Source organism: Desmodus rotundus, chromosome 1 (genome assembly GCF_022682495.2).
Source record: "Desmodus rotundus isolate HL8 chromosome 1, HLdesRot8A.1, whole genome shotgun sequence".
NCBI lineage: Eukaryota > Metazoa > Chordata > Mammalia > Chiroptera > Phyllostomidae > Desmodus > Desmodus rotundus.
In genome coordinates this window covers 17,111,011-17,136,347 of record NC_071387.1, presented here as the reverse complement: position 1 = coordinate 17,136,347, position 25,337 = coordinate 17,111,011, and the positions used below count along the sequence as shown (strand labels likewise).

General features: G+C 45.7%; 1 protein-coding gene across 12 annotated transcripts in view; it reads left to right on the top strand.

Annotated features, from left to right (window-relative positions):
- The first annotated feature begins 9,121 nt into the window (after positions 1 to 9,121).
- ZNF618 (zinc finger protein 618) overlaps positions 9,122 to 25,337 on the top strand; it is a 165,189-nt gene continuing 148,973 nt past the window's right edge. For all 12 annotated transcript variants that reach the window (XM_053921467.1, XM_053921465.1, XM_053921449.1 and 9 more), the window contains exon 1: positions 9,122 to 9,273. In XM_053921467.1, coding sequence (XP_053777442.1) covers positions 9,241 to 9,273 — 33 coding nt within the window. In that variant the 5' untranslated portion in view covers positions 9,122 to 9,240. The remainder of the gene's footprint in view (positions 9,274 to 25,337) is intronic.

Below are 25,337 nucleotides of genomic sequence, written 5' to 3'. Positions count from 1 at the left end.
CTTGCTTCATTAAAGCCAACAAGGTGGAGAGTCCACCAGATGGACACAAGTTACAAACTTATGTAACAATTACTGAAATGACAACCTGTCACCTTGGCCATATTCTACTGATTAGAAGCAAATTACGGGTTTCACACAGACTGAGCATGGTGAGGGTTCTCTTCTACAAGGAACATTGTTATCCTATCACTAGAATGAGGGGCAATTGAGAACAGATGCCCTCTACAGCCCTCTTCCCAATGAACTAGAAGAGAGTAAGCTTTAGGAGGGAAGAGAGCAATTGGCCTTTAGATTATAACTGTCAGATACTAGACGGGGGCAACCCTAGCATTTTCTTCTCACGATAGCTCTGTGAAGTCAGTTAGCTCATGAGTTTGTGGGTTGGGGATTTAACCTGGATGGTTCTTCTAGTCTCCTCTGAGCTCTCCCAGGCTCTGGGGGTGTCCGGCTATTGACTGGGGGCTCACATGCCTGATGGTCACCTGGGGTGACTGAGTTTTTTCACCTTTCTCTCCTATTCTTCCAGCAGGCTAGCTTGGGCTCATTCTCACGGTGAAGGCAGAAGCGTAAGAGCAAGCACAAACCCAGTTGCACAAACACCTTGAAAGCCTCTGGAACAGAATGCTTATGTGATATTTGCCATCATCCCACGGGCCACCTTGTGGCCAAACCCAGAATCAAGGGATGGGGAAATAGACCCCACCTTGTTAGTGGGAAGAACTGCAAAGTCACATGACAAAGAGGGAGTGCTGCAGGGAGCTGTGCAGAGTTGAGGCTTCCAATGCAAAGTGCAACATCCCATGATCCTTTGAGGTTGCTAAAGACAGATGTATGGGTTTTGTTTTCAATAGACTTGGAATAAAAGTCAAAAAGGATTAACCATCATTTCTACCTTTATTAAAGTAGCTTTTCAAGTGTTCCTTTGTCAACTGCTATAGAAAATATTATGCCAGTTCCACAAAAAATTAAACATAGAATTACCCTATGATCCAACAATGCTCTTTCTGGGAATTACCCAAAAGAGGTGAAAGCAGGGGCTTGAACAGATGCTGTGGACACGAGTGTTCAAAACATCGTTACCCACAATAAAGCCACAAGGTGGAAACAGCCCAATGGGTGAATGGATACACAAAATGTGGTATATACACTCAATGGAAGATCACTCAGCCTTACAAAGGAATGAAGTCCTGGCACAGGCTACATCAGGAATGAACCTCGAAGACATTATGCTAAGTGAAACAAGCCAGACACAGATGAACAAACGTGTGTGATTCCCCTTACAGGAGGTACCTGGAGGACCTGGGCGAGGTAATGGAGAGCTGTGTAATGAGAGCAGAGTTTCCGATTCGGATGGTAAAATCTCTGGGCCACGAACAGTGGTGATTGTTACGTAACAATGTGAAGGTGCTTCATGTCACTGAGCCGTGCACTCAAACAGGGTTACAGTGGTACATTTAATATTATACACGTTTTACCACAGTAAATAAAAAAGACGTCTCTTCTGTTGATGCTGATATTTAAGAATTCGATTGCACCAAGAACCCATCAGCTAATGTTTTTGCTGCCTAATCTAACATACGTAATAGGCTGGGTTGGCCACACAGAAACCATTAACTTTGTCCCTCTCCTCATGGACCTCATAGTCAAGTTGGGGAAATGACATGTTAAAATAATCCTCATTAGCAAGGCCCAGAGAGTTTACAATTATTGCATTATCAATAATACAAGGCAAGTTGGGTGCCGTGCCTATCGAGGGGCCAATGACTGCTAAGAGCTTGATAGGTGGGGGCTTGTTAAAAATACAGATATTTGGGCCTCTTCCCAGACCTATTAATTCAGAATCTAGGGGCTTGAGGGTGTAAGTAGAGGCTGGGGTATCTGTCTTTTTCACAAACCCCAGCAGGGGACTCAGATGCCCACCCAGGACTGAGAATCCCTCTAAACCACACATCGTAAAATCAATTAAAAAAACCCAACTGTTTGAAGGATTAAATCTTACTGGTAACACTGATAATTGCAAAAATTGTACATTTTTTCCCCTTGGTAGAAATAAGCAACAGAAAACAAAACTGACAAAGACGAATAACACACAGTATAGATGGTGACTGACTGAAAACTGACAGCAGAACCGAAATCTGCTTGACAAAGTGTTGATCACAAAATTTGCCTGGGAAAATTGGACCCGGTAGGAATAATGGTCACAAAGGAAAACTCATGTTGTTAGAACAAAATAATCAGCAAAGTCTGATGTGGACAAATCACCAATCAATGTATCAAATTTTGTTGTCAGATATACAATGAAAATGATTCATTCTGATGAAAGTACAGTGATTTCTGTGTAGGCTTCTAGCTTTTCAAATATTTCAGATATATTACTTTTCTTAATTTTTATTTGAAATAATTTCAAAGTTATATAGAAGAGTCGCAAGAATAGTACACAAAGAACTCTTGCACACCCCTTACCCAGAGTCACTAATTGTTAATACACACATATTACTGCTTTATCACATACACACGATGTACATACATAAGCAGGGTTATGTGTAGATGTGCATATCACATATACATTATTTTTATTCTTGAACCATTTGAGAATTGGCAGATATCACATCCTTTTACACCAAAAGTGTGCAAGGACATCATCTTACACAACCCCCAAATATTTATTCAGAAATTTCACACAAGTAAATACTATTATCTAATATGCTACCGTATCAAAACTTCACCAATTGCCCCTGTAATGTTGTTTACAGCAATTTTTTCCACTCTGATCTGGGGTCCAGTCCCAGGTCACCCTTTGCCTTCAGTCGTCGTATTTCTCTAGTCTCCTTCAATCTGAAACAGTTCCTCGGCCTCGCTGTGTCTGCCATTAAGTTGACACTTTTGAGGAATGTAGGCCGGCTGTTGGGTAGACGGCCCCCAATCTGGATTTATCTGGTGTTCCCTCCGGGTTAGATTTGGTTTACACATTTCTGGCAGCAGTTCTATGCAGGCACTGTTGGTTCTTCTCAGTGCCTCCCAGCAGGAGGTACATCATGTCCATCTGTCCATTTACTGGTGAGAGAGACATTCCATCTCACCCTCCGGGCCTCACTCTCCTCATCTGCGCCTGGAGACCAGTGAGGTCTAGTGATGACGTCACGGCGCAGACATGCTCCACCCACTGGGTAGCTGTGCCCTGGACACAAGCCGTTGAGATCCCATCATGGTTAGTAGTGTGATCACTAATACCTAGGATACCTACTGTGTGCTGGCATTCGTTTTCTTTTCAACCCCCCACGGAAAACATGCATGCATATGTTATTATTCCACTTAACAGTTAAGGCAACTGAGGCTGCGAGACAGGGATGTGACGTGCTCAGGCTCGGCTGGCTGGAAAGGGGCTGAGCTGGGATTTGAACCCAGCGTGGCCTGAGTCCGGAGCCTGAGCCCTGCACTGTGCCACACTGTCGGTTCTTCACGTCGGCAATTTACCTGGTGGCAGGAAGGACAGATTCATGCTCCACTTTGGGGGCCTCCAGGTGACATTAGGAGAAAACGAGATGGGCCAGCTTCTGCCATCTTCCTTCCTTGTCCTTCCTTCTCCTGGCCTGGGTCCTCTTCCGTTCTGAGATGCAGCAGAACTCGGGTCAGGATTGCTGCCGTACTGGGGACATAAACTGCTAGACTGTGGGCAACTGCCTCCAAAGCTCACTTTGCTCCCTTCTTGGCTGGGTAGTGCTGCTCAAATGAGGCCACTCCATCGCCACCCCTGGGGGACCTGAATTTCCTTGTATATGTGTATATTAGAGTGGAAATGGGCTGGCACTAGTAAAAATAACTACCATGTGTTGCTGTGGCCAGTGTGGCTCAGGTGGTTGGGCATCGTCCTGCAAACTGAAAGGCTGCAGGTTTGATTCCTGGTCAGGGCACATACCCGGGTTGCAGGTTGGGTCCCCGGTTGGGGCACATATGAAAGGCAACCAGTCAATGTTTCTCTCTCACATCGATGTTTCTCTCCCTCCCTTTCCCTCTTTTTAAAATAAAAAAAATAAAAAGAATTTAAAAAATGAAAGAAAGAAAATTCCAGGGCCAAGGCAAGATGACATAGAGAACCTGTCAATTTTGATTCTAGTCACCAGAAAGTTCCCCAAGGACAGCCAGAGCACTGTGGGGAGAGAACGGTTTCAGTCATACTGGGCTGCCACTGTCTGGTTTGGCCAAAGACCTGAGCCTCCAAGTTCTTATCCTTAAAACAGGGGTGATCATACCTTGCCTACCCACCTCAAAGAAGTGTATCAAAAAAAAAATACTGCCATCTTGTTTGATAAATTGCTAGGAGATGTTATAAGGCTAGATGGTGCGGTGCTCTCCCATTTTATAGAGACTCGGGCAGCCCAAGTCTCCCTGGAGGGACTGTCACAAGCGATCACTTCCCTCCTGGTTTAGGCTTAATAAAGAAACCCGGCTTGAGGAAGAAGACACCGTTTTGTGAAGTCCCTGCCTGATTCTGTTCCACACCCTTTAGAACCTACCATTTCACGCAAAAGGCATTTTTTCCACCAAGATCTACCCACAAGGTCTGAGCCGAGCCCCAGGTTCTCTATGCGGCCCAAAGGCCATTATGGAGGCAACTCTTGTCTCCATGTTCCCCTCACTGCCTGTTACATGAGCTGGGCATATCCTTACCCCCTCGTTCAACAAAATCTCACCGTCATCATCCACCCCTGGTTGCTCAGATGTCTCCAGACTCCAGCAGGAGGAAACGGACCTTTTGAGTGTGGCCGCCATGCATCAGGCCCTGAGCCTGGCGCTTCACACCCCTGACCTCAGAGAATCCTCACAGGCCTCGGTGGGGCTCAACATGTGGGGGGGCTGCCCAGCCCACTGCACCTCCTTCCCCTGGGGTGGGTCTCAGAAGTCTCTGTGTACTAGGTGGCCCTGCTCCCCTTGGTCATCCATAATTGGCTCCTGTGGCACCTGCGGCAAGCTTGGTCAATCCCATTCTCTGCCCTGAGAATCTGGGTTGGAACACGGAGATGCTGATCAGCCACTGTTGGCACTGAAGGGACGGTGCGGTGGCCATTTGGACTGTGGGCCTACAGAAGCAGAGGGTGCCCACCTGGGAGAGGCAGGGAGGACGTTCGGACGATGAGCGGCAGACACAGAGAGAATGAACTGGGGCTCAGACGGCAAGAGACCCATGGCCCACAGTGCTGGCGAGAGCAAGCCCATTTCTGGTGATTTTCTAGTGCCTAGCTCCAAATCTCCTTGAGGCTTTGTTTCATTTTCCCTCCTTGGTCACTACGATCTACCTCCTAATTTAAGAACACCTTTCTTCCTTCCTTCTTTTCTTTTTTTTCCAGTTCAGCCTAATTTTGTTACTACTGCTTACAGTGGAAAGAATGTTGGTAAGACTGATAGGTTTTAGATCCCCATTTTACAGAGACAGAAACTAGGCTTAGAGATGAAGCCACTGGCCCAGGCGCACACAGCCAGTCAGCGGCACAGGCGGGAAACACGTGTCTCTGTGAACCCGATTGCTGACATGCATGGAGTACGTTCTTTATGCCAGGCATTTTCTAAAAGCTTTACATGTGTTATCTCATTTCATCCTCAGAGCACCCCCGCGGGGGAGATACTATTGTCAGCACCATTTGACAGATGAGGAAATGGAGGCAAAGGAAGGCTGAATTATCTGCACAAGATCATGTATCATGCAAGGGCCGGAGCCAAGGTTGGAACCCAGGCTGTAGACAGGATCTTAAAAATTAAGCTGAGTAGGTGTTAATGCAGCAGTGCTGGTTCTGGGGGCAGCAGGCTGGGCATGGCAGGGGTCAGAAGTTTCCAGAATTTGATAAACGTAGGTATGTTGAATTGAATTATGGATCCTTAGGGAATGGGTAAGCCCTTGGAGGTCCCTGCTGGACTATGTTTCTACCTAATGTAAGTGTCTGTTCTCCGCAGCTCTGACCAATGGTCATTCCGCCCCTGCAATATGGTACCTCTGTTCCATCATTGAACAGGTCTGGTCTCGTCCCCTGGGCTCTCACTAAATACTTGGCTCCTCTCCCTGTCTGTCCTCCTCTAGTTAACCCTTAGTTAACCTTCTGGACAGGGATAAATCACAGCTCTGGGTGACTGCAGAGTTTCCACTATGCTTTGGGAAATATGTGTGTTCACTTAGAAACTTACTTTTGTGAGGAAGACAGCAGGCTCAGCTCTTGTCCCGTCAGCATACCCTTCATGGCCCAGGTGGGACAGAATGAAGAAGGGCCAGACCCTTCAGGGCTGGGACCCCTGTGGCAGACATGCCCATCCAAGGTGGTGTTGAATGCACTCTGGGCTCTCTGCGGGGATGCGCTGACAGAGAGAAGGCGCAGCCCCTGTGGCCTGTGGGTGTTAGAGAAGCGGAAAGGGCTTACTGTGATTCTGGAAAGAGGAGGCCGAGAGGGACCTGGAAGGATTTCTCTGGCTAGATGTGCCTGGAAGCAGGCTGCAGGCAGGTCATTCCAGGTTGGTGTAACTGACCATTTTGAGAAAGTGATGAAAGTCAGAGATTTTCTCCCCCCAAAGCGTACATACAGACCTAAATTTGATTAAGACACAAATTGCTTAGTTCCTGGGTCCCCAAACCTATTCCAGGTCTCTATTTAAGGAGCCCTGATCCAGAGAGCTCCTGCCATCTGATTTTGATCCCGAGAGGAAGGGTGCTTCTACCTAGCCTTCCAGCAGGATGTTATTCCTCCTGGAGTCTTCGCTGACCCCATAGGCTGAGTAGGGCCCTTCCTCTTTCTCCTGCACCTGTGCACTTGCTGTATTGCAGTAGTTTTTTTAAAAATGTGGTCCTCAGACCAACAGCTTTAGCATCACCTGGGAACTTGTTAGAAATGCAAATTCTAGGTGGGGCTCAACAACCTGTCATTGCACAGGTTGTCCCAGCAATTCTGAGGATCATTCAGGTTTGAGGAGGGCTGCTGCAAGCAATCCTTGGCTCTATGATGTGTCTGCCCTACTACACCCAAAGTGCTGGGCACATAGTAAGTTCCCAAAATATTAATTGCATCATGTTTTCCCGACTCCCAGCACAGGCTTTTTCTCCCTTGATACCCTATACCTCTGAGTCTGGTGACTTACATACAGTGTTATTTGGGTCCAATTTCTTTCTTTTCTAGGGCCTAAGGTTGGGCTTAGCTCCCCTAGGCAGAGGAGAGGACTTGGCCTTGAGGAAGGTGCCCAGAAACTTTCACGTAGGGATGGAGCCAGAGACATCAAGGTTGGTCATCACTCCAGGCAACAAGTGCTCAGCCACCTGGTGGATGAGGGGCAGGCAAGCAGGGGGCTAGCCGCCTGGCCACCATATACACATACCCAGGGCCCATGGGAGCCCAACTCTGCCAGACCCTGCAGGCTGTCCTGCTCCCCTTGGTGCCTGTCTTACAGCAGCTTTGGCAAAGGCTGCCGAACCTCTGCCAGGAACATACTTGCCAGGCTGGCATGGAGGGAAATGGACACTTTTTTAATGGCTCTCCAACATTTGGCGGGTAGGGGAATGGTTAGAGGATTCCTCTTAACCTCTCGCAGGTGTGTGTGTGTGTGTGTGTGATCCTGGTAAGAGTGTCTCTTAATGCTCTGCCTCCTGTGAAGGGCTATACTCCCACATTTTCATTCTTCAGAAAGAGGAAGTGTCTTCTATACGGTCCCTCTGTTTCCTGACATTTAAAAAATAATAACTTTTCTGGGGAGTGCACAGAAAAAAATTCTGCAAGCTTTTTTGCCTCATATCCGATCTAGCTCTTTAAATTTATTTTTTTTAAGGTGGGTGCAATGTAAACATACCTGCTAATCCTTAATTTCCAATGCTTTTATTTTTAAAAAATATAGTTGTATTTTTCTCTTGGTGGGGGGGGAGAAAGCTTTCTCTAATCTCATATATGAGCAGTGTTTCAAATTTTTATTCTAAAAATCAGTCTATTGTGGGAGATGTAGGCTGGACCCTGTAGTCCTTCTTGTCTCCTTAGGGAGCAGGTCCTTCACACTTATTTATTTATTTTTTAATTGATGTTTTGGGGCAGATGAGGAGGAGGACAGAAAAAAAAAATCCCCTTTAAAACTTCCCAAGTCACAAGGAAGCAGTTCCTCAAATAAAGAAAAAACCTGATTTTTTAGAGTGTTGGGTAGAATTATTCTTGTTCACCATTTATTTCACATAGAGCAGTTTCTCAAGTTTTTCTTTTTAAAATAAACTTGATTGGGGGACACGGGAGGGGGCTAACCCCCCTCAACCTTTAACCTCTCTTGTCTAACATAAGGCCATTTGTTCAAACTTTTATTTTTAAAATCAATGTTCTTAATTTTTTTTTTAAACTGGGGTAGGTAGAAATACTCTGCTCACCCAGCATTTCATATAATTATAAAGTAGCTCCTCAAATATTTATTTTTAAAACCAATCTGATTGGGGGGTCTAGAAAGAGTGCCCTTAACCCCTCTTGTCTGACATAAGGCCAGCTCTTCAAACTTTTATTTCTAAATGACATTGGATCTTTTTGGAGGGGTGGCAGGGGCAATAGGAATACCTTCATGGAGCCTTCCGATTCTTCCATAAGGCTGGCTCTACAAGTTTATTCAAAAAATCAGTCTGACTTTTTGGGGGTGGGTAGTGGGAGTAGAAGAGTTCCCATTAACCCCTTGTGTTCCACTGAGAGGCGGCTCCCCAAACTTTTTTCCCAACGTGAAAATGACTTTTCCGAGGGGCTGCAGAAGGGGGGGAGGGCAGAAGGGCGCTGGGGGGCGGGCCCCGGGGGCGCGCGGAGGGCAGGGCGCGGCGCGGGAAAGTTTGGGGGGCGGGTGCGCCGCGGCCCCGGGGCTGGCGGGTGGGAGGCAGCGGCGCGCCCGGGGGCCGGCCGGCTTTGTGTGCGGCGCGGAGGCCGGCGGCGCGGAGGCCGAGGCCCGGAGCTCGCGGGCCGCGCGGCGAGGCCGGCCCGGGGGGCGGGCAGGGCGGCGGGGGGCGACGGCGGCCCCGCGGGGGGCGGCTCGGCGGCGGCGGCGGCGGCGGCGGCCGGTGCGGGCCGGGGGTGGGGGCGAGGGCCGGGCGCCCCCCCCGTGCGCCCCCAGCGCCCCCGCCCCCCCGGCCTGAGCGGGGCGGGCGGAGGAGGGAGCGGCGGCAGCGGCGGCAGCGGCGGCGGCAGCATTGTGCGCGCACCAGCAGCCCGGCCCGGGAGGAGCAGGACGCGCCGGGGCCGCCTCCTCCCGCACGGACCCATGAACCAGCCGGGCGGCGCGGCGGCTCCGCAGGTACGACGGGGGGCCGGGGGCATGCACTGCGCGGGGGACCCCGGGGGCCCGGGGCCCGGGGCGCTGCGCCACTTCATTGCAAAATTTGCCAAATGCAAAGTGCCTGGGCACGTTTGCGGGCTTTTTGTGGGCACTAACGGGAGGGTCAGGGTCTGGATAGCCCCCCCTCGGGCGCCGCGGGGTGCGAGGAGGGTGGGGGAGACGATGGGGTCTTTTCGGACCCCCAACTCGGCGCCCTCTCCGGCCCCGGGCTCGGACCGGAGCCCAGAAAACAAAGCGGTGAGAGAACAGAGCAGCCATTTCAGTTTGGACAATTCACATTTTGCAAAAATGCAACCCCTTCCAGCTCTCCCCCCTCCCCTCCAAATTTGCAATTTCCCCCTGACCCTCTCAGCGCTCCGGGTTCCTGATGACCCTCCGGGAGGTTTTTCCTCTCTGGACCCCCATCTTTGCAACAATTTTTTTTTTAAAGGCCATATTTCCCTTTCTCATTTTTTTTTTCTAATTTTTCTTCAAACGGTAGTTTTTTCCCATTAAAATGACGCCACCTAGAGGATACTATTTTGTAAATAAAAAAGAAATTAAAATTGAAAAGAAATATTTTTTATTTCTTATTTTTTCAAAAGTTTGCTCTACAAGGCAGTGGAGGGGAAATAGATTCTTTTTTTTTCCTTTTTGGGGTGAAAATTTTCACTTTGACCTTCCCAGGAGCATGAAGACAATTTTTATTTCTGAAGCCAAATCCAGATAATATGTAAATGAAAATTAAGCTGGAATTTGAATGAATTCAGTGTTTGAAGGGATGAAAGCAAAAAGCCTCCTAAAACCAAAGTCAGTTTGGTTGCCTAACTCATTTTAGTTTGAGAAAAAAACTAACTGGAATGAGGAAAGGAGGGAAATTGTTGAGTTTAGGGAAAACTGGGAGAAATTGGCTTTATGAAGCAATTAGAAATTGTACTTCATTGTAATTTGGAACTTGTTTAGCTTAGCGGGCAAAAAAGACTAATTTCACCATTTGGGAATATTTAAGTTTTTCTATTTCCAAGAAGGAAGGATTTAAAAGAGAAAATAGACCCTAAAATGTTGGCTTTGGACACACCCAGAAATTGTAGGTGGTGTTTTTTTTTTTTTAAATTTTGCATTTACATTTTACTGCATTTAAATCCCAAGCTTCTAAAGAAAAACAGAAACTGGAAAAGTTAGAGTGAAATCCTCTCATTTTTTCCATGTGTATGTTGGGTTTTGTGTTATTTTGTTTTGTTTTGATGGAATAATTAAGAGTGTTTTCTGATTTTGTTTTCTGAAAGGTCTAGGCATTTCTTTTTGTTGTTGTTTTATTCACAAAATGTCAGAAACCTTTTCTGAGGAATATTAAGTGGAAAAACGTAAATTCATTACATTATACAAATTGAGTAACCCACAGATTTGGAGGAGAGACCGCCATTAAAATAAGATATGCATAATTAACATTATTATGAAAAAACTAACAGTGGATTCACAGAAGCTCATTTTTTATGACATACAACTGAATCAGTTGATAAAGACAAGGGTTGAGGAATTCTTGGAGGAAGAAAATTTCCCTTTTCTGTGCTTGCTCACTCTTCCAATTTGAAAAATTTATTATTTAAAAAAAATCCAGATTGGTTTCAGGCCTCTCTGATTGTGATGTGGGCTTGGTAGTTTATTAACACTCGCTATTTTTTTCCTACAAATTTGATTACTTTCAAAGGGGAAGAAAAATCCATTAGCCTTTATCTTTTTAGGGTGTTTGTGATTTTTTTTTTAAAGCACAAATTTTACTGACTTATGAAGGAAAGATAAAAAGGGAAGGACAGAGGAAGGAGATGAAAATTCTGATTCTTATCCACCTTCCCTTTTGGAACACTTACTTTGCTGAAAAAATGAGGTAAAACACCAATTTGACTGATTCTAGCATAAAAATTGAATTTTATTTTTGAAGGAAAAAATCAAAATGCAAACAAAAGCCAAACGCAAAGGTTCTGGCCTTTGGAACACGAAAGCACATGTGCAAACAGCATTTGATGTATTTTTTGGCCTTAAAATAGATCAGATGAAGGTGAAACAAAAAAAAAATTTTTTTTAGAAGACAAATATTGACTGAATGAAAATTTAGCAGGTGAAAATAAGATACCCACCCAAAGTTGGAGGGTTATTTGTGATGAATTTACTAACTGATTGAATTTGCAGGGGATTTTGAACCGAAAACAAAAACAAAAAAAGTTCTCATTTTTCTCTCCAAAATGGGGGTAATATTGTCAGCATTTGCAACGTGGGACCTTGGGTGGGGAGCTGATGGTGGGTCACACAGGGCTGGGACAGGAGTCCCTGTGCCCCCTTCACCAGCCACCAGATGTCTTGGAAGAAATGGTAGCCCCAGTCCATGGATTCCCAACCCTGTTTTGTAGAAATTCAGATTTCTAAGGAGATATGAATTCTGTGAAATATATTTGACAGTGGCAGAGGTTCGACATTTCCCATCATCGCCGTTGCATTTGGGAGATTTTATTTTTTTAGTAACAAAATCCTTCAGGGCTGACTGGCCACATTCTGACATATTTGGAATGAGCTTTTTTTTTTTTTTTTTTAAGTAGCATAATTAAAATTTTTTTCTGTTGAATTATTTAGGCCGATGTCTAGGACGGTCAAAGAATTTATAATTTCCAAGGGCTCTGGTGGCCTCAAGAGACAGTAGGCCTGAGTTTAGCAAGAGCTAGAGGAGAGCTATGCCCTGGGCTGGGGAGGGGTAGGTGGGCACCCCTACCAGGCATCTGAGGAAAAGTCCGGGTTGTAGATAACAGGTTATTTCTGGTGCAAGGAATAAAAATAATTGCAGCATGTCCCTTTGTGTGTCCTGGCTCTCCTGACACGGCAACTCAGATTCCCTCGTTCCATTCTGCTGAAATTTTGTTGTGTTGTCTACATTTTAAAGGGAACTCCTGGCTAGAAACTGGAAATCAGTTTTGTTTTGTAGACCTGTTTTTCCCTTAGAAAAATTGTTTATTCTGATCATGTTTGTTGTAGAGGAAATAGAGGTGCATGATGGTACTGTTGGAGGCGGGGTCAGTTTTCTTTTGTTTCTATTGGCGTCTCTCAGGATTGAGATCTGACCCGGGCCTTGCCTCTTTCGCCTCCTATTTTAGATGGAAATGTGACCAGAAATGGATATATGAGCTAATTTTTATTAGCCCATGTCTGCTCACCACACTCTCTTAGAATATTGGGCAAAAAATCTGGCAAATTGGACTTGAGGGGTGGTAATTTGATGATGGGCTGAGTTATTTTGGTGAAAGATCATTTATACTCACTTTCACAGTAGAGACTCTTATTACTTAATGTTTTGCTTCTCTGCCTAAGGAGGTTTTTTTTTTTTTTTTTTCTAATAAGGTTTGAAATTTCAAGGGCCTGCTTTATAGCTTGACTTTGGACCAAGCAAGGAAACAGGGTTTGCTTATACTTCAGTCCTGCACAGTGGTGAACTTGAACAAGGCCTCTTGCTTTTGCAGAAGGAAAGCAACAAAGATGGCTGGTCAGTGGAAGGCTGACCTCTCTCTGGTCCTAGAAAATAAATAGCCAATGGTTTGTTTCATTTGAGAAACAGAGTTTAAAAACTCCTTCATTGTCAGATACAATTTCCCCCCCACCTTTGACTTGGCTCTTGGAATGCCGTTTCCTCTGACCTCAGAACCCTCCTGTCTTCTCCGTGGTGGGGCGATAAGAACTTCCTTGCTGTGTTCCACTGGATGTGCAAGCCTGACTTTTCATGGTCATGGTGAAATTTGAATTTTTTTCTGTGTTCTTGAAATATGTTGTGTTGGTTGTTTCTCCTCTCTGCCAATGTAAAGTGAGGTACATTTGTGGGTTCACAGGAGTCCCGGCTTTCTCACAGTCTTGCTGTATGACTTGGCCAGATCATTTATTCCTTCAGAGCCTCAGTTTTTGCATTTGTAAAGTGAGAGCTTGGGATCAGAACAATGATAATATGGAAGGAGGTTTCATCGCTGATTCTGACTCCAAGCTGCCTGGATCACTGTGTCGAGAAGGATTCTGAGGTCACATTCATACGCCCATTTTCTGGGGAGAGGGGTGCAGGGTCTATCACAGAATGGGGAGTGCACCTCTTGTTTACCATACCTGGGCTAGGCTGTGTCACGACCCATTAGTGGGTTGTAAAATCAATTTAGTGCATCACAATGAGCATAAAAAAATAGAGTACAGGGGAACACAAAACAGCAGAGGCGTAGCACAATATGAAGGTAAGTGCTGTCTCGTGACACTTTTGTTTTATTTATGCTTGCTGACGTCTGGCATGGTAAGAAATGGAGTTGCTGCTGGGAGGCGTGGTTAGGAAGAGTTTGAAAGGTGTGAACTAGGCGATCCACCATGATGTGCTGCCATTGCACTTTACCGCTTAGATCTCATCCGTTACCCTAGCTGACTCCTCCGTGAGCCCTGTGGGGTGGGCGTCCTGTGCCGCGTTTGTCCCCTGGTTGAGCCTGTCTTCAGAGCCACCGTGAAGTCTTAGCTATGTGGTGGTCACGCTTGCCGCCCGGCTGGTTGGCCTTGGACGAGACCTGAAGGACAGGTGCTAGAGCGAAGGCCGCACCTTTGCCAGATTTTCTTGCTGGAAAGGAGATTTTGAGTCACTTGGAATCCCTGTCTCGGTGGGAGGGAGAGCTGTCACGGGTTACTTTTATTCCTCCCTTACACTTCACATTGCCGGAGGACTCCTTCTGGAGTTAGAGTGCATGTTTATGCTGTATTTAAATTTTAATCAGACTCCGTATGTGTGTCTATATTTTTGTGTGCATGCGCTTCCTAGACCCTCCAGATTTGCGCTATTAGCCTCTTCGTCTTTTAAATAGACCAGTGGCGTCCAATAGAAATGTGACTTGAGCCACACATGTGAGTCACATATGTAGTTTTAAATTTTCTAGCAATCCTTTACAAAAATGTAAAAAGAAACAGATGAAATTAATTGTAATAATAAAGTTTATCCCAATATGTCGACAATACTATCATTTCAGTATGCGTTAACATAAAAATTATTAATGTGATATTTTACATTCTTTCTTTGTTAAGTCTTTTCTGATTAGCCGCGTTTCATGTGTTCAACAGCTGCATGTGACCAGTGACTTCTGTACCGGTCAGCACGGGGTCAGACCAGTGTTCCATCTGGTCATTACTGGGTGGCCTCAGAGAGTTAGTGACACATCTTTCGAAGCTCTTGGTTTTGTTGATGGGACTTCCTTCCTGAGCCCTATCTGCTCGGAGGCATTTCAGCTGATAGTGGTGATGAGTCCCATCCATTTAGCCTCTTCTGGCTGAAGTGGTCCATACCTCCCTTTTATTTGTCCCAAAGCAGTCTTCCGCCAGGGTTAGGTTAGAATGCTGTAGTTTAAAATGACAGATGATGCCTAGAAACTTCAGCATGCGTGCCATTGAAGTTGAGAAGTGCAGGAGGCAGTGGCAGGAGGCAGGTTTTAAGTAAAGTATGGCCTGAAAGGATGAAGAGAGAAGGCGGCAGCAGGTGGGTAAGACCGGGGTTGGGGTTCAAGAGAAGGAAGAAGAGAGGGCAAAGGTGGTTTGTCAGAGAAATTCATTTCTGAACTGAACACGAAACCACCAGGAAATTCCCCCAGGATAGGCCTTTAGGTCAGAAGCGTAGACATTTTCTGACACTCACTCAGTTGGTGAAATGGTCAACCAGACTAGGGACTGAACTCCGACCTCATTGCACGGTTAGCTTTGTATTGCTTTGGGGAAGTCACTTCTGGTTTTGGAACCACAGCTTCTCTGGAAAAAGGGGAGTAATAATCTTGACCTTGAAGGGTTGTTTTACAGTTAAACGAAGCTGCACATGTGAAAACACCCAACCAGTCCTTAGAAAGTGGTCCTTGGAAGGTGGTCAACACTTCCAGTTATCTCTTGACCCAGTGGCCAGTGGGTGTCTCCATTTGGGGAGATTGTGCCCCAATAACAGCAAGTCCCCCGAATAAAACTTCTTGGCTTATCTTTAATGGGCAAAGTTAGGTAACAACAGAAAGGTATCCTTTTTCAGTTGTTCTTTAAGACAGACCAGGATAAGACATCCTGTGCGCCTCCCACATCTTTCTTGTCAAAGGTGTTCTCAGTGATTTCATTCCAGGGATGCTCTAGGTCCTCCGAATAGTTCTGGGTTTGATTCAAAGCCCGTGGCACAGTGTTTAAAAGCAGTAAATCTTAATCCTGGGGAACTGTGCACCTTCGAGCTGCTTCTCACGCTGGGCCTCCTGTCACTAGTGCCCTTTCCCTCATTCATCTCTGCTCCATGAGAAACCACACCCCCTAGGGATTGCCTGCACCGGCTCTCCTGTGGAGCCCTCCCGAGCCTCCCCGGGTAGAGTTCATCTCTCCCCACTCTGCGGTGCTTCCAGATGCTCTGGACTCACAGATGAGAATTGGTTAGTTGCATTTCTGTTTCTCTAGCCAGCTTGTGAGTTCCTTGAGGGCAGAGATCATGGGTTATTCATTTTAGGGTCTGGCACAGAGCGGCAGCTCCGTAACTATTTGCTGACTTAATGTGATTTTTGGAAATCGCTCAGGTCAGTAGGGTTTGAGTCCAGTGCAGAGTTGGTGACCACTCTGGGTTTGTCCAAAACCTGTGTTGGAGGAGGGAACCACGGCACCTTTTCTTAGAGCCGACTCCCCTTGGAATGATAAAGCAGAGGGGGTTGTTGGATGGGAATAATACTTCTTTGACTTTACATGTCTGGGGGAATTTTTTAAAAGTCCCCACTCCCTTCACTCTGCTGTAGAAACTATTTCATTTAAGTGGCTTGGACGCCATCTAGGACCAGCATCCGGATGGCCGATGTGCAGGTGGGATGAACGGGACTCAGCGTTTTTGAGGAGGTGGAAATGGGGGAAACCTTGAGGTGGAAGGGGCTTGATAGTACTCTGTGTTTCCTCTAGGAGCCAGTCTTCTTGGCCGTGGGCCCGGGGCCTGACCATTAAGGGGCTGTTTACAGAACCCCCAGGACACATGGGCCCCTTAAACGTAAAGTAACTAACTGTGTGATTTGATGTGGAGCCAGACCCCATCTTTGGTTGGTTTCTGGTTTGCAGATGCCAAAGATGAAGGAAAATTTATGGGAGAAAGCTGAGGACGTTCTGTTTATTTGCTTAATCTATTTTTTGGTTTTATAAAACACCACCACTTTTAACACTTAGTGTGTGGATCAGCTCAGCAAGTGAGCCCAGGATCCCAGCTTGAGGTAGACCTTGTTTCCTCAATGGTCATGTTTCCGTGTGTTCCCTTTTCTGAAATCGGGGCGTGTGTGACAACAGATGCGCTCTGTTAGCACACTGTTTCTCCCTGTTATTTTTTATTCCGAAAAAGCTGTTACGAAATCGATGGTGTATCTAGAGTCTTGAAATTGAGGGAATAGAGTATCATGTCATCTTCCTGGGAGGGTGGATTGTGACGTTAGGAATCTCCAGTTACGCATTTGTATATATGTTTTTAACCTCACTTACCTCTGGGCTTGGCTTCTCCACCTGTCCAGTGAGGCAGGACTTCACCTTGGGAAGAAGCTTCTGGAACTGTGAGTTAGCATCCCTTTCATTTTATAACTTTGCTTCTCTAAAAGGTGTACATAGCCAGTGGGAGGGAAGTGGTGATGCTTTGTAAACAGCGGCCTTCTGTACAGCCACATGCATGGGCTGTCCTGCCAACGGCAGAACACGAGTTTGACGTTTCCAAGGGTGGGATGAGTAGATTGAAGTTCAGGGGCAAGGCTCCGCTCTTCTCTCTGCTCCACTCTTGATCATTTTGTGATCTTTGCTAAAGCACTTCATTTCCCTGCACTTGTTCTCCTTGTCTGTAAAGTTGGGGTAGATTTGATGATGATGATGATGATGATCCCAGGAACGGCACAAGATTCTTGTAAAACGTTGTGAGGGATGTGAGGAGAAAAGCTTTGTAATGAGCAAAGTGCTTTCTTTTAATTTACAGTATGTTGTTTGTACACCATCTAATCCAGGAATGGTAAATAAGTAACATACACGGCACCACTCCCTATTTCCAGGCCTGTGGCAGACATTGCTAATCGATCATGCCAGTCTTTTGCATTGAGTCTGGCCAGTGGCCTCAGAGTCCTCCTTAGTATGATGCCACCAGTGAGTTGTGTTTAGCGTGGGATGGGCATAAAGCCACTTTGTCATTTTTGATCTAGTGTCTGTCTCATTCTCAGAAGTGCAGTGGAGCTACTTGTCCAAAACCTCAGTGAATAGGCAGAGGTGGAACTTCCAGCTTCAGATTTCGTAATGCTTTTTCCCTACTATTCGCACATACATTGTGTCAAAAGGAATTAAAGTTAATTTGGTCTTGAGAAATAGAGGCTCCTGACTGTTATAATTAGATACCCTCGGGGCTGTCCTCAAAGCAGGGCTGGATGACCTGCTTCTCTCCTGATCCCGGAGTGATCAGGTTTCAAAGGGGAGATACTGGTGGCCGGGCCACTGGGTGGGGCGGGCGATGTCCATGGTCACTCCTATAGTACCGATGACATGGCGGAGGGGCGAGGCCGGCCCTGGGGTTCCTAGATGGTGTCCTGGGTTTGCCCTAAGTTTGCTGTTTTACATACTGTAAGTCCATAGATCAGTTTCTCAGTCTCTCAGAATCTTCATTCTGCATCTGGGAAATGGGATGGAATAATCTTTCACAAGAATGAAATGAAATAACATCTTTGAAAATGCTTTTTAAACTGAAGCCCTAATATGTGTTATTTTTTTAACACGTGTTGGTTTCCGTAGCCAGCACTAATTATTAGTGCTCTGTTGGGTAAATTGTTTAAACCCAGAGTCACAGATGGGTGCCCACAAGGCAAATTAGACGTACGTCTAAGGTTTAAAAAGTCTGGAAGTTTTAGACCTTGACAGGGTATGTGCTGTTCTGTTTGATCAGTTCCCACCCTGCTCCCACTTCAGACACATGTGTGACCTGCCTGGCCCCGGAAGGCACTGGTGTTGGGGCCCACTGACACAGCCTCTGTTTGTCTGTCTGTGAAGTGGGAGAACAGCCCACCCACATACCCCGCCCAGGCTTCCTGCTGGCATCACACAGCGGACTCCAAAGTGCTGCATAAACTGTGAGGGCCTGGAGAAACATGTTGGCGGTGACAACTCCTTTCTTTTCTTAACAGGGAAGGGAGGGAGGCCGAGGTGAGGATGGTATTGAGTCGACAGAAAAAGGATATAAATATTTTGGCTGACAAAGCAGAAGGAAGCTTCATGTATAAGCTAAGGAGAATAAATGGAGTCAGGTGGTGCTTGGCTCCCCAGTCTGCCATAGAAGACACAGGAAAACCTGCTTTCTAGTGAAGTGAACTTTGTGTCAGGGATGAAATCTTTGATTCCCAGGGGCCAGCCCGGGTCCTGGGGTGAGGGTAGGGGGTGACAGTCTGGAGGGGGGAGGGTTCCCAGGGAGAAGCAAAACCTGATATCTTCCCCATGGGTGGAAATGACTCCTGCAGGGCGGAGGAGGCCTGAGTGTCCCCACCGCACCGCCCCCTCCAAGCCCCCCTAGCTTGCTGGTACCATTCAAAGTCAATAGCTGTTTTGGCCAGCTTACTGGAAGTGTTACTGCCCAGGACAGCACGCCTGAGGGCTCAGCCATTCCTGCCTCTCAGCTTTGAGCCTCTGCCAGACAAATCCCCACCAGCCCCAAGACGACTGTAGAGAATCATGGACGTGAATTTTCATAGGGTGAGATTTTGCGGAGAATTTGCATTTCGTTTTATTTTGGGCTCCGAGTGTTGCGAGCCAGCTGGACATAGCCAGGGCACTTGGAATACCCAGGAAGAACAGGTGAAGACATTTTTGGATGCTGAAATTTTTTTTTTTATAATTTCATCAATTGGGAAAAATAACTATAATAATTTAAGTGTGTATATATGGGTGTTTCTTATAATGTATTCTGGAAAAGCAGAAAGTGAAACTGATCTGGAATAAAACTGAAACTGGCCTGAAATGAAGCCTCAGGGAAGAAACTTCCAGGGGGGTGCTGCTGCTGGCTTGAGGTGGAATCTGCTGTGTCTCCCTGTTGGATCAGAGGAGTCTAGAGCTCCAAAGGTGAACAGGGATTATCTGAACTTGTGCCGGCAAGAACACGTTGGTGACCACTCGGCACATGTGTCTCTTTGCTGTTGAACTGTGGCCACCCTGGATTGGGATGAGCTATGAATGTCAATGTCTACACCGTTTTTTATAGGCTTCATAGGGAAAAAATAAAGACTGTAAAGGACCTCAGTAATAATTTTTAAAATATTGATTACAGGTTGAAATAACATCTTATATAGTGGGTTTTAAATCAGATACATTATTATTATTAATTTCACTATTTAACTTTTTTTTTTTTTTAACAATGAGGTGACTAGAAAACTTGAAATTCCCTATGTGGCTTATGTTGTATTTCTGTTGGACTGTGTGGTTTGAAGCCAACCTGTTCCCTCAGAGATGGGGAGTGACTTGCTCAGAGACACACAGCGGCTCCATCAGGTAATGAACTGGACAGACTGCAGGACTCGGTCTGGGATTGAGAAGGAAGGATGATTAGTGGTGTAGGCATCACTGTAACTGGGTGGTTAGAATGAAGGGGTACTGGGAATTTATGAAAGATACGGGGGGCGGGGGAGGAGATGGGGAGAGAGAGACACGGAGGGAGGGAGGGAGAGATTGATTTTGAGAGGTTGAGATGAGTAATAATTCGGGAGGGAGTTTAAGCTCTTTCCCACTCTGCTCATCCATTCCCCTAAACATTACTTAAACACTTAGGAAGGAAGAAAGTGAACCTAACAAGGCCAGCAAGAACAAATCTGAAAGATTACCCCCAGCAATTTCTCTGCTTGCCAGAAAATTTCAAAATCTGTTTTCTGCAAAGTCTTTGGGTCTTAACTGGGGTTTTTCTGAAAGAGAGCACTGTGCAGGGCATAGAAACCCTGGTCACGTTAGGGGCTGTGGATTTTGGGTCCTGGGGAGCCTGGAAGCCATTCTGTTGGGAAGTTGTGTCTGTTCTCTGTACGACTTGGGAGGCAGGGCTTCTGGAAGACCCAGAGGGCACACTGCCATAGTGGGCAGAGCGGGTGGTGTGGGTAGGTCAGGGGGCACCCTGACCTCTAACCTGGTAGAGAGGCTGGAGCAAGCGGCCAGCCCCAGAGGGAGCCACAAAGCTCACTTGAACCCAGGTCTCTTAACTTTACAGCCCAGTTCTTCTGTTCTGAGTGTTTCGCAAGGCGTTTGAGCTGTGTGTTAGAATTTCAGCCTAGAAATTTTTATTTTTTAATCAGGAATGCTTTCTGTCAAAAGGCTGAAGTTTAGGATTCTTGTTTATTTCACTTGATTTTTTGCAAAATAGAATTTTTCTGCCTTGAACTCTAATCATTACCCGTTTACTGAGTGTTTATTGTACACCAGGCACTGGGCTAAGCATTTAACATCTATTATCTCATTTAATCAGCCTGGAGACTAGGGTTTTGTCGGTTTGTTTTTTGTTTTGAATATGAGGGTATTGAGATTCAGTGGTGAAAGGAATTGCACAGGATTACACAGCTAATCAGTGGCAGTTGGATTCAAGTTCAGATAGTCACCAAAAGCCAGCTCACAACAGCCCTTTGAGTCTTCCAAGCCCTGGCATCACACCCGAGAGCAGAGAAGACTTGAAGACGGCCATCCCCGTTTTATAGTTGAGGGATAACGTGTGCCAGGTGTGCAGTTGGTGATTGGGCTGGGACTTGAGCCCAGGTCCTTCGGATGCTCCGCCCGTGTCCTCACGGGGTTTGTATTGAAGCATGGTGTCTTGGGAGGTTGACCTCCCCTCTCTGTAGGGTTGCGGTCCGGGCTCCCAGGCTCTCATTCCCCAGCCCCCAGCAGCGCCTCCCCAGGCGAGCGGCTGTGTGTTTCCTGTGCGCAGAGCCTTTAGTACCGCATTTGAAAACAGTTGCAGAAGGTTTGCTGTAATTAATTACATGTGACATACTTGGAATTGGGGCCTCCTGGATTCAGAATGCAAATTTATGCCCAGACAGTTGTAAGGTATGCTTGCAGCCAAGAGCTCTGGCAAGTCCCAGCCAGGGCCTGTGGCATTGCTTGCTGCCCTGATGGGACTACCGTCACAGGCGGTGGAGTGGTGGAGGCAGGACTCAAACTTGGGATCCTGGAGCCCCCCAGGCTGTTGGAGAATAACCTGGGTCTCCAGTCAGAACCCTGCTCATAACTCCACCATGGTTTGGGGTAATTTCTTTTCCCTTTTGGGGCCTCAGTTTCCCCTACTGTCCAATAAGGGCTTGGGTTAGGTGACCTCAGAAAGCATGTGCTGATAATTTGTTCAGGGCGGTAGGACAATTACTCAGAGTTGGAGTTTGGAGGGTAGGGTTTTGGAAGTAGCATGTTAAACAACTGAGGTGAGAAAGGCTCGGAGTAGGAAGGTGAGCAGGCAGCTGTTGGAACAGACGAGAGAGCCGTATTAGCACAAGATGTTGCTGATTTCCAGGGCTCCTCGTGGAGAAGTCATCCACTCAGCACCACTCCATCCTCCCACTCACACATACTTGTCTCACCGTCTGTATTAGATGGTTATTGCCTTGTACCAGATCACCCCAAAACTTAGTGGCTTAAGACGACAATAATTATTTATTGTCTCTCATGGTTTCTGTGGGTCAGGAACTTGGGAGGAGCTCAGTGGCTTGGTCTGATTTAGAGTCTCTCTGTGGTTGTGGTTATGTGATGGCTCCGATTGGGTCATCTTAAAGTCTTCTCTCATGTTCGATGCTGAGAGCTTGGAAGACTTGAATAGCTGAAGTTCCTCGGGTATCCATCATGCATCTGTTCATCCGTCCATCTATATCTGCATCCATGTGCTCTCAGCATGGAGGCTGCATGCAGGGCCTGACTTCTGTATGCTGCCCTGAGGCTCCAGACTGCGTGTGCGAAGGGAGAGAGAGTCGAGCGTGACTTAGCCTTGGCAGTCATGCAGCCTTACCTGCCACCTCAGTTATGGGTTGAGGCGATTACAAAGATGCACCTCAGTTCAGGGGGGAAACGTGACCCCCAGTTCTCTATGGAGTTGTGCCAACATCATGTTGAACATGTGGGGTAGGATATATATTCATGTGGTCAGCTTTGGAACACACACGCCATACCATTTGTCTACCCATCAGTCTGTCTGTCTAGCTATTCACCTGTCCATCCCTCTCTCTACCCACCCCCTATCCACCCATTTTATCTTTCCATCCTTTAGAGGTCTGTCCTTCTTTATGACCATCTGTTCATCCATCCATCCCATTCATCTTATCTCCTTCAGTTACCTGACACATTTTGGGCACCTAATATGTGACAGGTACAGTTAAGTTCTTTCAGTAATGAGCTCAAATGGGAGAACGGGACTGATGTTTATTGAGAACCTACTCACTCTTAGTCCCCTTACCCTCAAAATAACTCCATGGCACAGAATTATCGTCGTCTCTGTTTTACAGGAATCTAGGACACAAAGAAGCTAAATAACTTGCCTGAGGTCGTTCAGTTTGTTAGTGTCAGAGCCAGAACTTGAACTCAGGACTTCCTGACTACACGGTCCCTAGCTATCTCCATTCTGAAATGGCTGTCCAAGGGTTAATTCTCTCTCTCTTTTTTTTCCAACTAAAACCAAAATATTTCTTTTCTGATTTATTAAAATAACACATTCGTTACAAAAACTTCCAAGCAGTATGGAAAAATATGCTTATTCTTTTTTAAAAAATCACCCAAAATCCTATGGCAAAGAAATAACCAGGGTTCACAATTTGGTGAACATTAGGCAAGCCATCTCTCTGATACTTAAATATATATGATTACAGTTCTATGCAAATGGGAGTGTGTTCTACATGCTGCTCTGTAGCCTGCTTTCTTTTTTTCTTTTTAAATTCATGGATCTCTTTCTTCATTGGTAAATATGTGTGTGTGTGTGTATGTGTGTGTGTATACACACACACACCCCAAAATTCACTGCCCTGTTGGGTTTCGGTTACTTCTGATCTTTATACACAGTGTCTCTCACTGTTAGGCAGTCTCCATGGCTTCATCTCCAGAAGGTTGAGTGCTGAGTCACGCTGTGGTCCCCTTCCGCAGGTGGCATAGACTGCGTTTATGCTTGGAGCTCGCTGGTTCTCCTTTTACACACCATAGCATCGCCTTGTATGGTCAGTGTTCTGAATCTTTGGTGTCCCAATGGGCAAACTGATGTGGTCAAACAGCTGTCGGTATGTTTTTATTAGCCACTTGAATTCCTTCTTTTGTGAATCTCCTGTTCTAGCATTTTGCCTCTTTTTCTCTTGGGTGTGCTTATCTTTTCCTTTGTTTTTTTTCCAAGGCTCTTTGAATTTTATAGATATTGACTCTTTGTTATTTAGGTTCCAGGTATTTTTCACTAGAGTTATTTTTTTTTAACTTTGTTAATGTCATCTAGTGGTTGTGATGGCCAAATAAAATGTTTACATTTTTGTGTTTTGGAGTCCATCTGTATTATTTTGGTGGTAGACTTTAAAAGACTTTCCCACATTAAGAATTTATAGTGAAAATGCTGCCTACAGAATGGGAGAGAATATATTCAAATCATATATTTGATAATTTTCAGAATACAGGAAGAACTCCTCCATACAACTCAACAACAACAAAATAACCTGATTATTTTAAAAATGGGCAAAGCTCTTGAACAGGTATTTATCTAAAGAAGATATACAAATGACCAACAAGCATGTGAAAATATGTTCAACATTACTAATAGTTAGGGAAATTTAAAACCACAATGAGATATTATCTCACAGCCATTAGGACAGCCGCTATCAAAAACAAAAACAGGAAGTAAATAGTATTGGTGAGGATGTGGAGAAATGAGAACCCTTGCGTACTATTTGGTGTAGCTGCTATGGAAAACAGTTCTTCAAAAAATAAAAAATAGAATTACCATATGGTCGAGCAATCCTACTTGTGCGTGTGTATCCAGATGAATTCATAGCAGGATTTCAAAGAGGTATTTGTTCACCTATATTTATTGCAACACTATTCACGACAGTGAATAGCCAAGAGGTGGAAGTAACTTGTTTCCTTTAATAAATGAATGGAGCCCCTGCTGGTGTGGCTCAGTGGATTGAGTGCTGTCCTGCAAACCAAAGGGTCGCTGGTTCGATTCCTGGTCAGGGCACAGGCCTGGGTTGCTAGTCAGGTCCCACATTGGGGGTGTGTGAGGGGAAAACAGTTGATACTTCTCTCCTTCTCTTTCTCCCTTCTCTCTAAAAATAAATAAAATCTTTAAAAAAAATGAATGGAATGGATGAAAAAATGTGGTATATACATAAAATGGAGTATTATTCAGCTTTAAAAAAGAAGGGAATCCTTTTTTTAATGTCCCACAATGTGGATGAGCCTTGAGGACATTGTGCTAAGTGAAAGAAGCCAGTCCCAAAAAGACAAGTGCTGTATGATTTCACTCACATGAGGTAGGTAAAGCCCTGTAACTCATAGAAACAGAAAGTAGAATGGTGGTTGACGGGACCAGGGGAATGGTGAGATGCTCTGTGGGTATACGTTTCAGTTCTACAAGAAGAGAAATTTCTAGAGATCTGTCACACAACACTGTGGCTGTCCTGGGCACTACTGAACTGTATGCTTAAAATGGTTAAGGGGATTAAGAAAAGTTAAATGTCTGTGTAACCTAACAAATCAACAGTTTGTCGTCTAGGAACATCAGTAGTCGTCCTTTATTTGGCAGGGGTACGTTCCAAGATCCCCAGTGGATGCCTGAAACTGTGGATAGTACTAAACCCTATATATATGCTCTTTTCCCTATACACACACACCGTTTCACCTAAAGGAAGCACTTTATGGCTTCTCTTTGGCGTACCTGAATTGCCAACATCAGCACTTGAACTTTGGGACTGACATTAAGTAAAATAATTGTGACTTGAACACCAGTCCTGCAGTACCACGGCGGGTGAGCTGATGACCAACCGAGAAGGATACACAGTGACAAATGG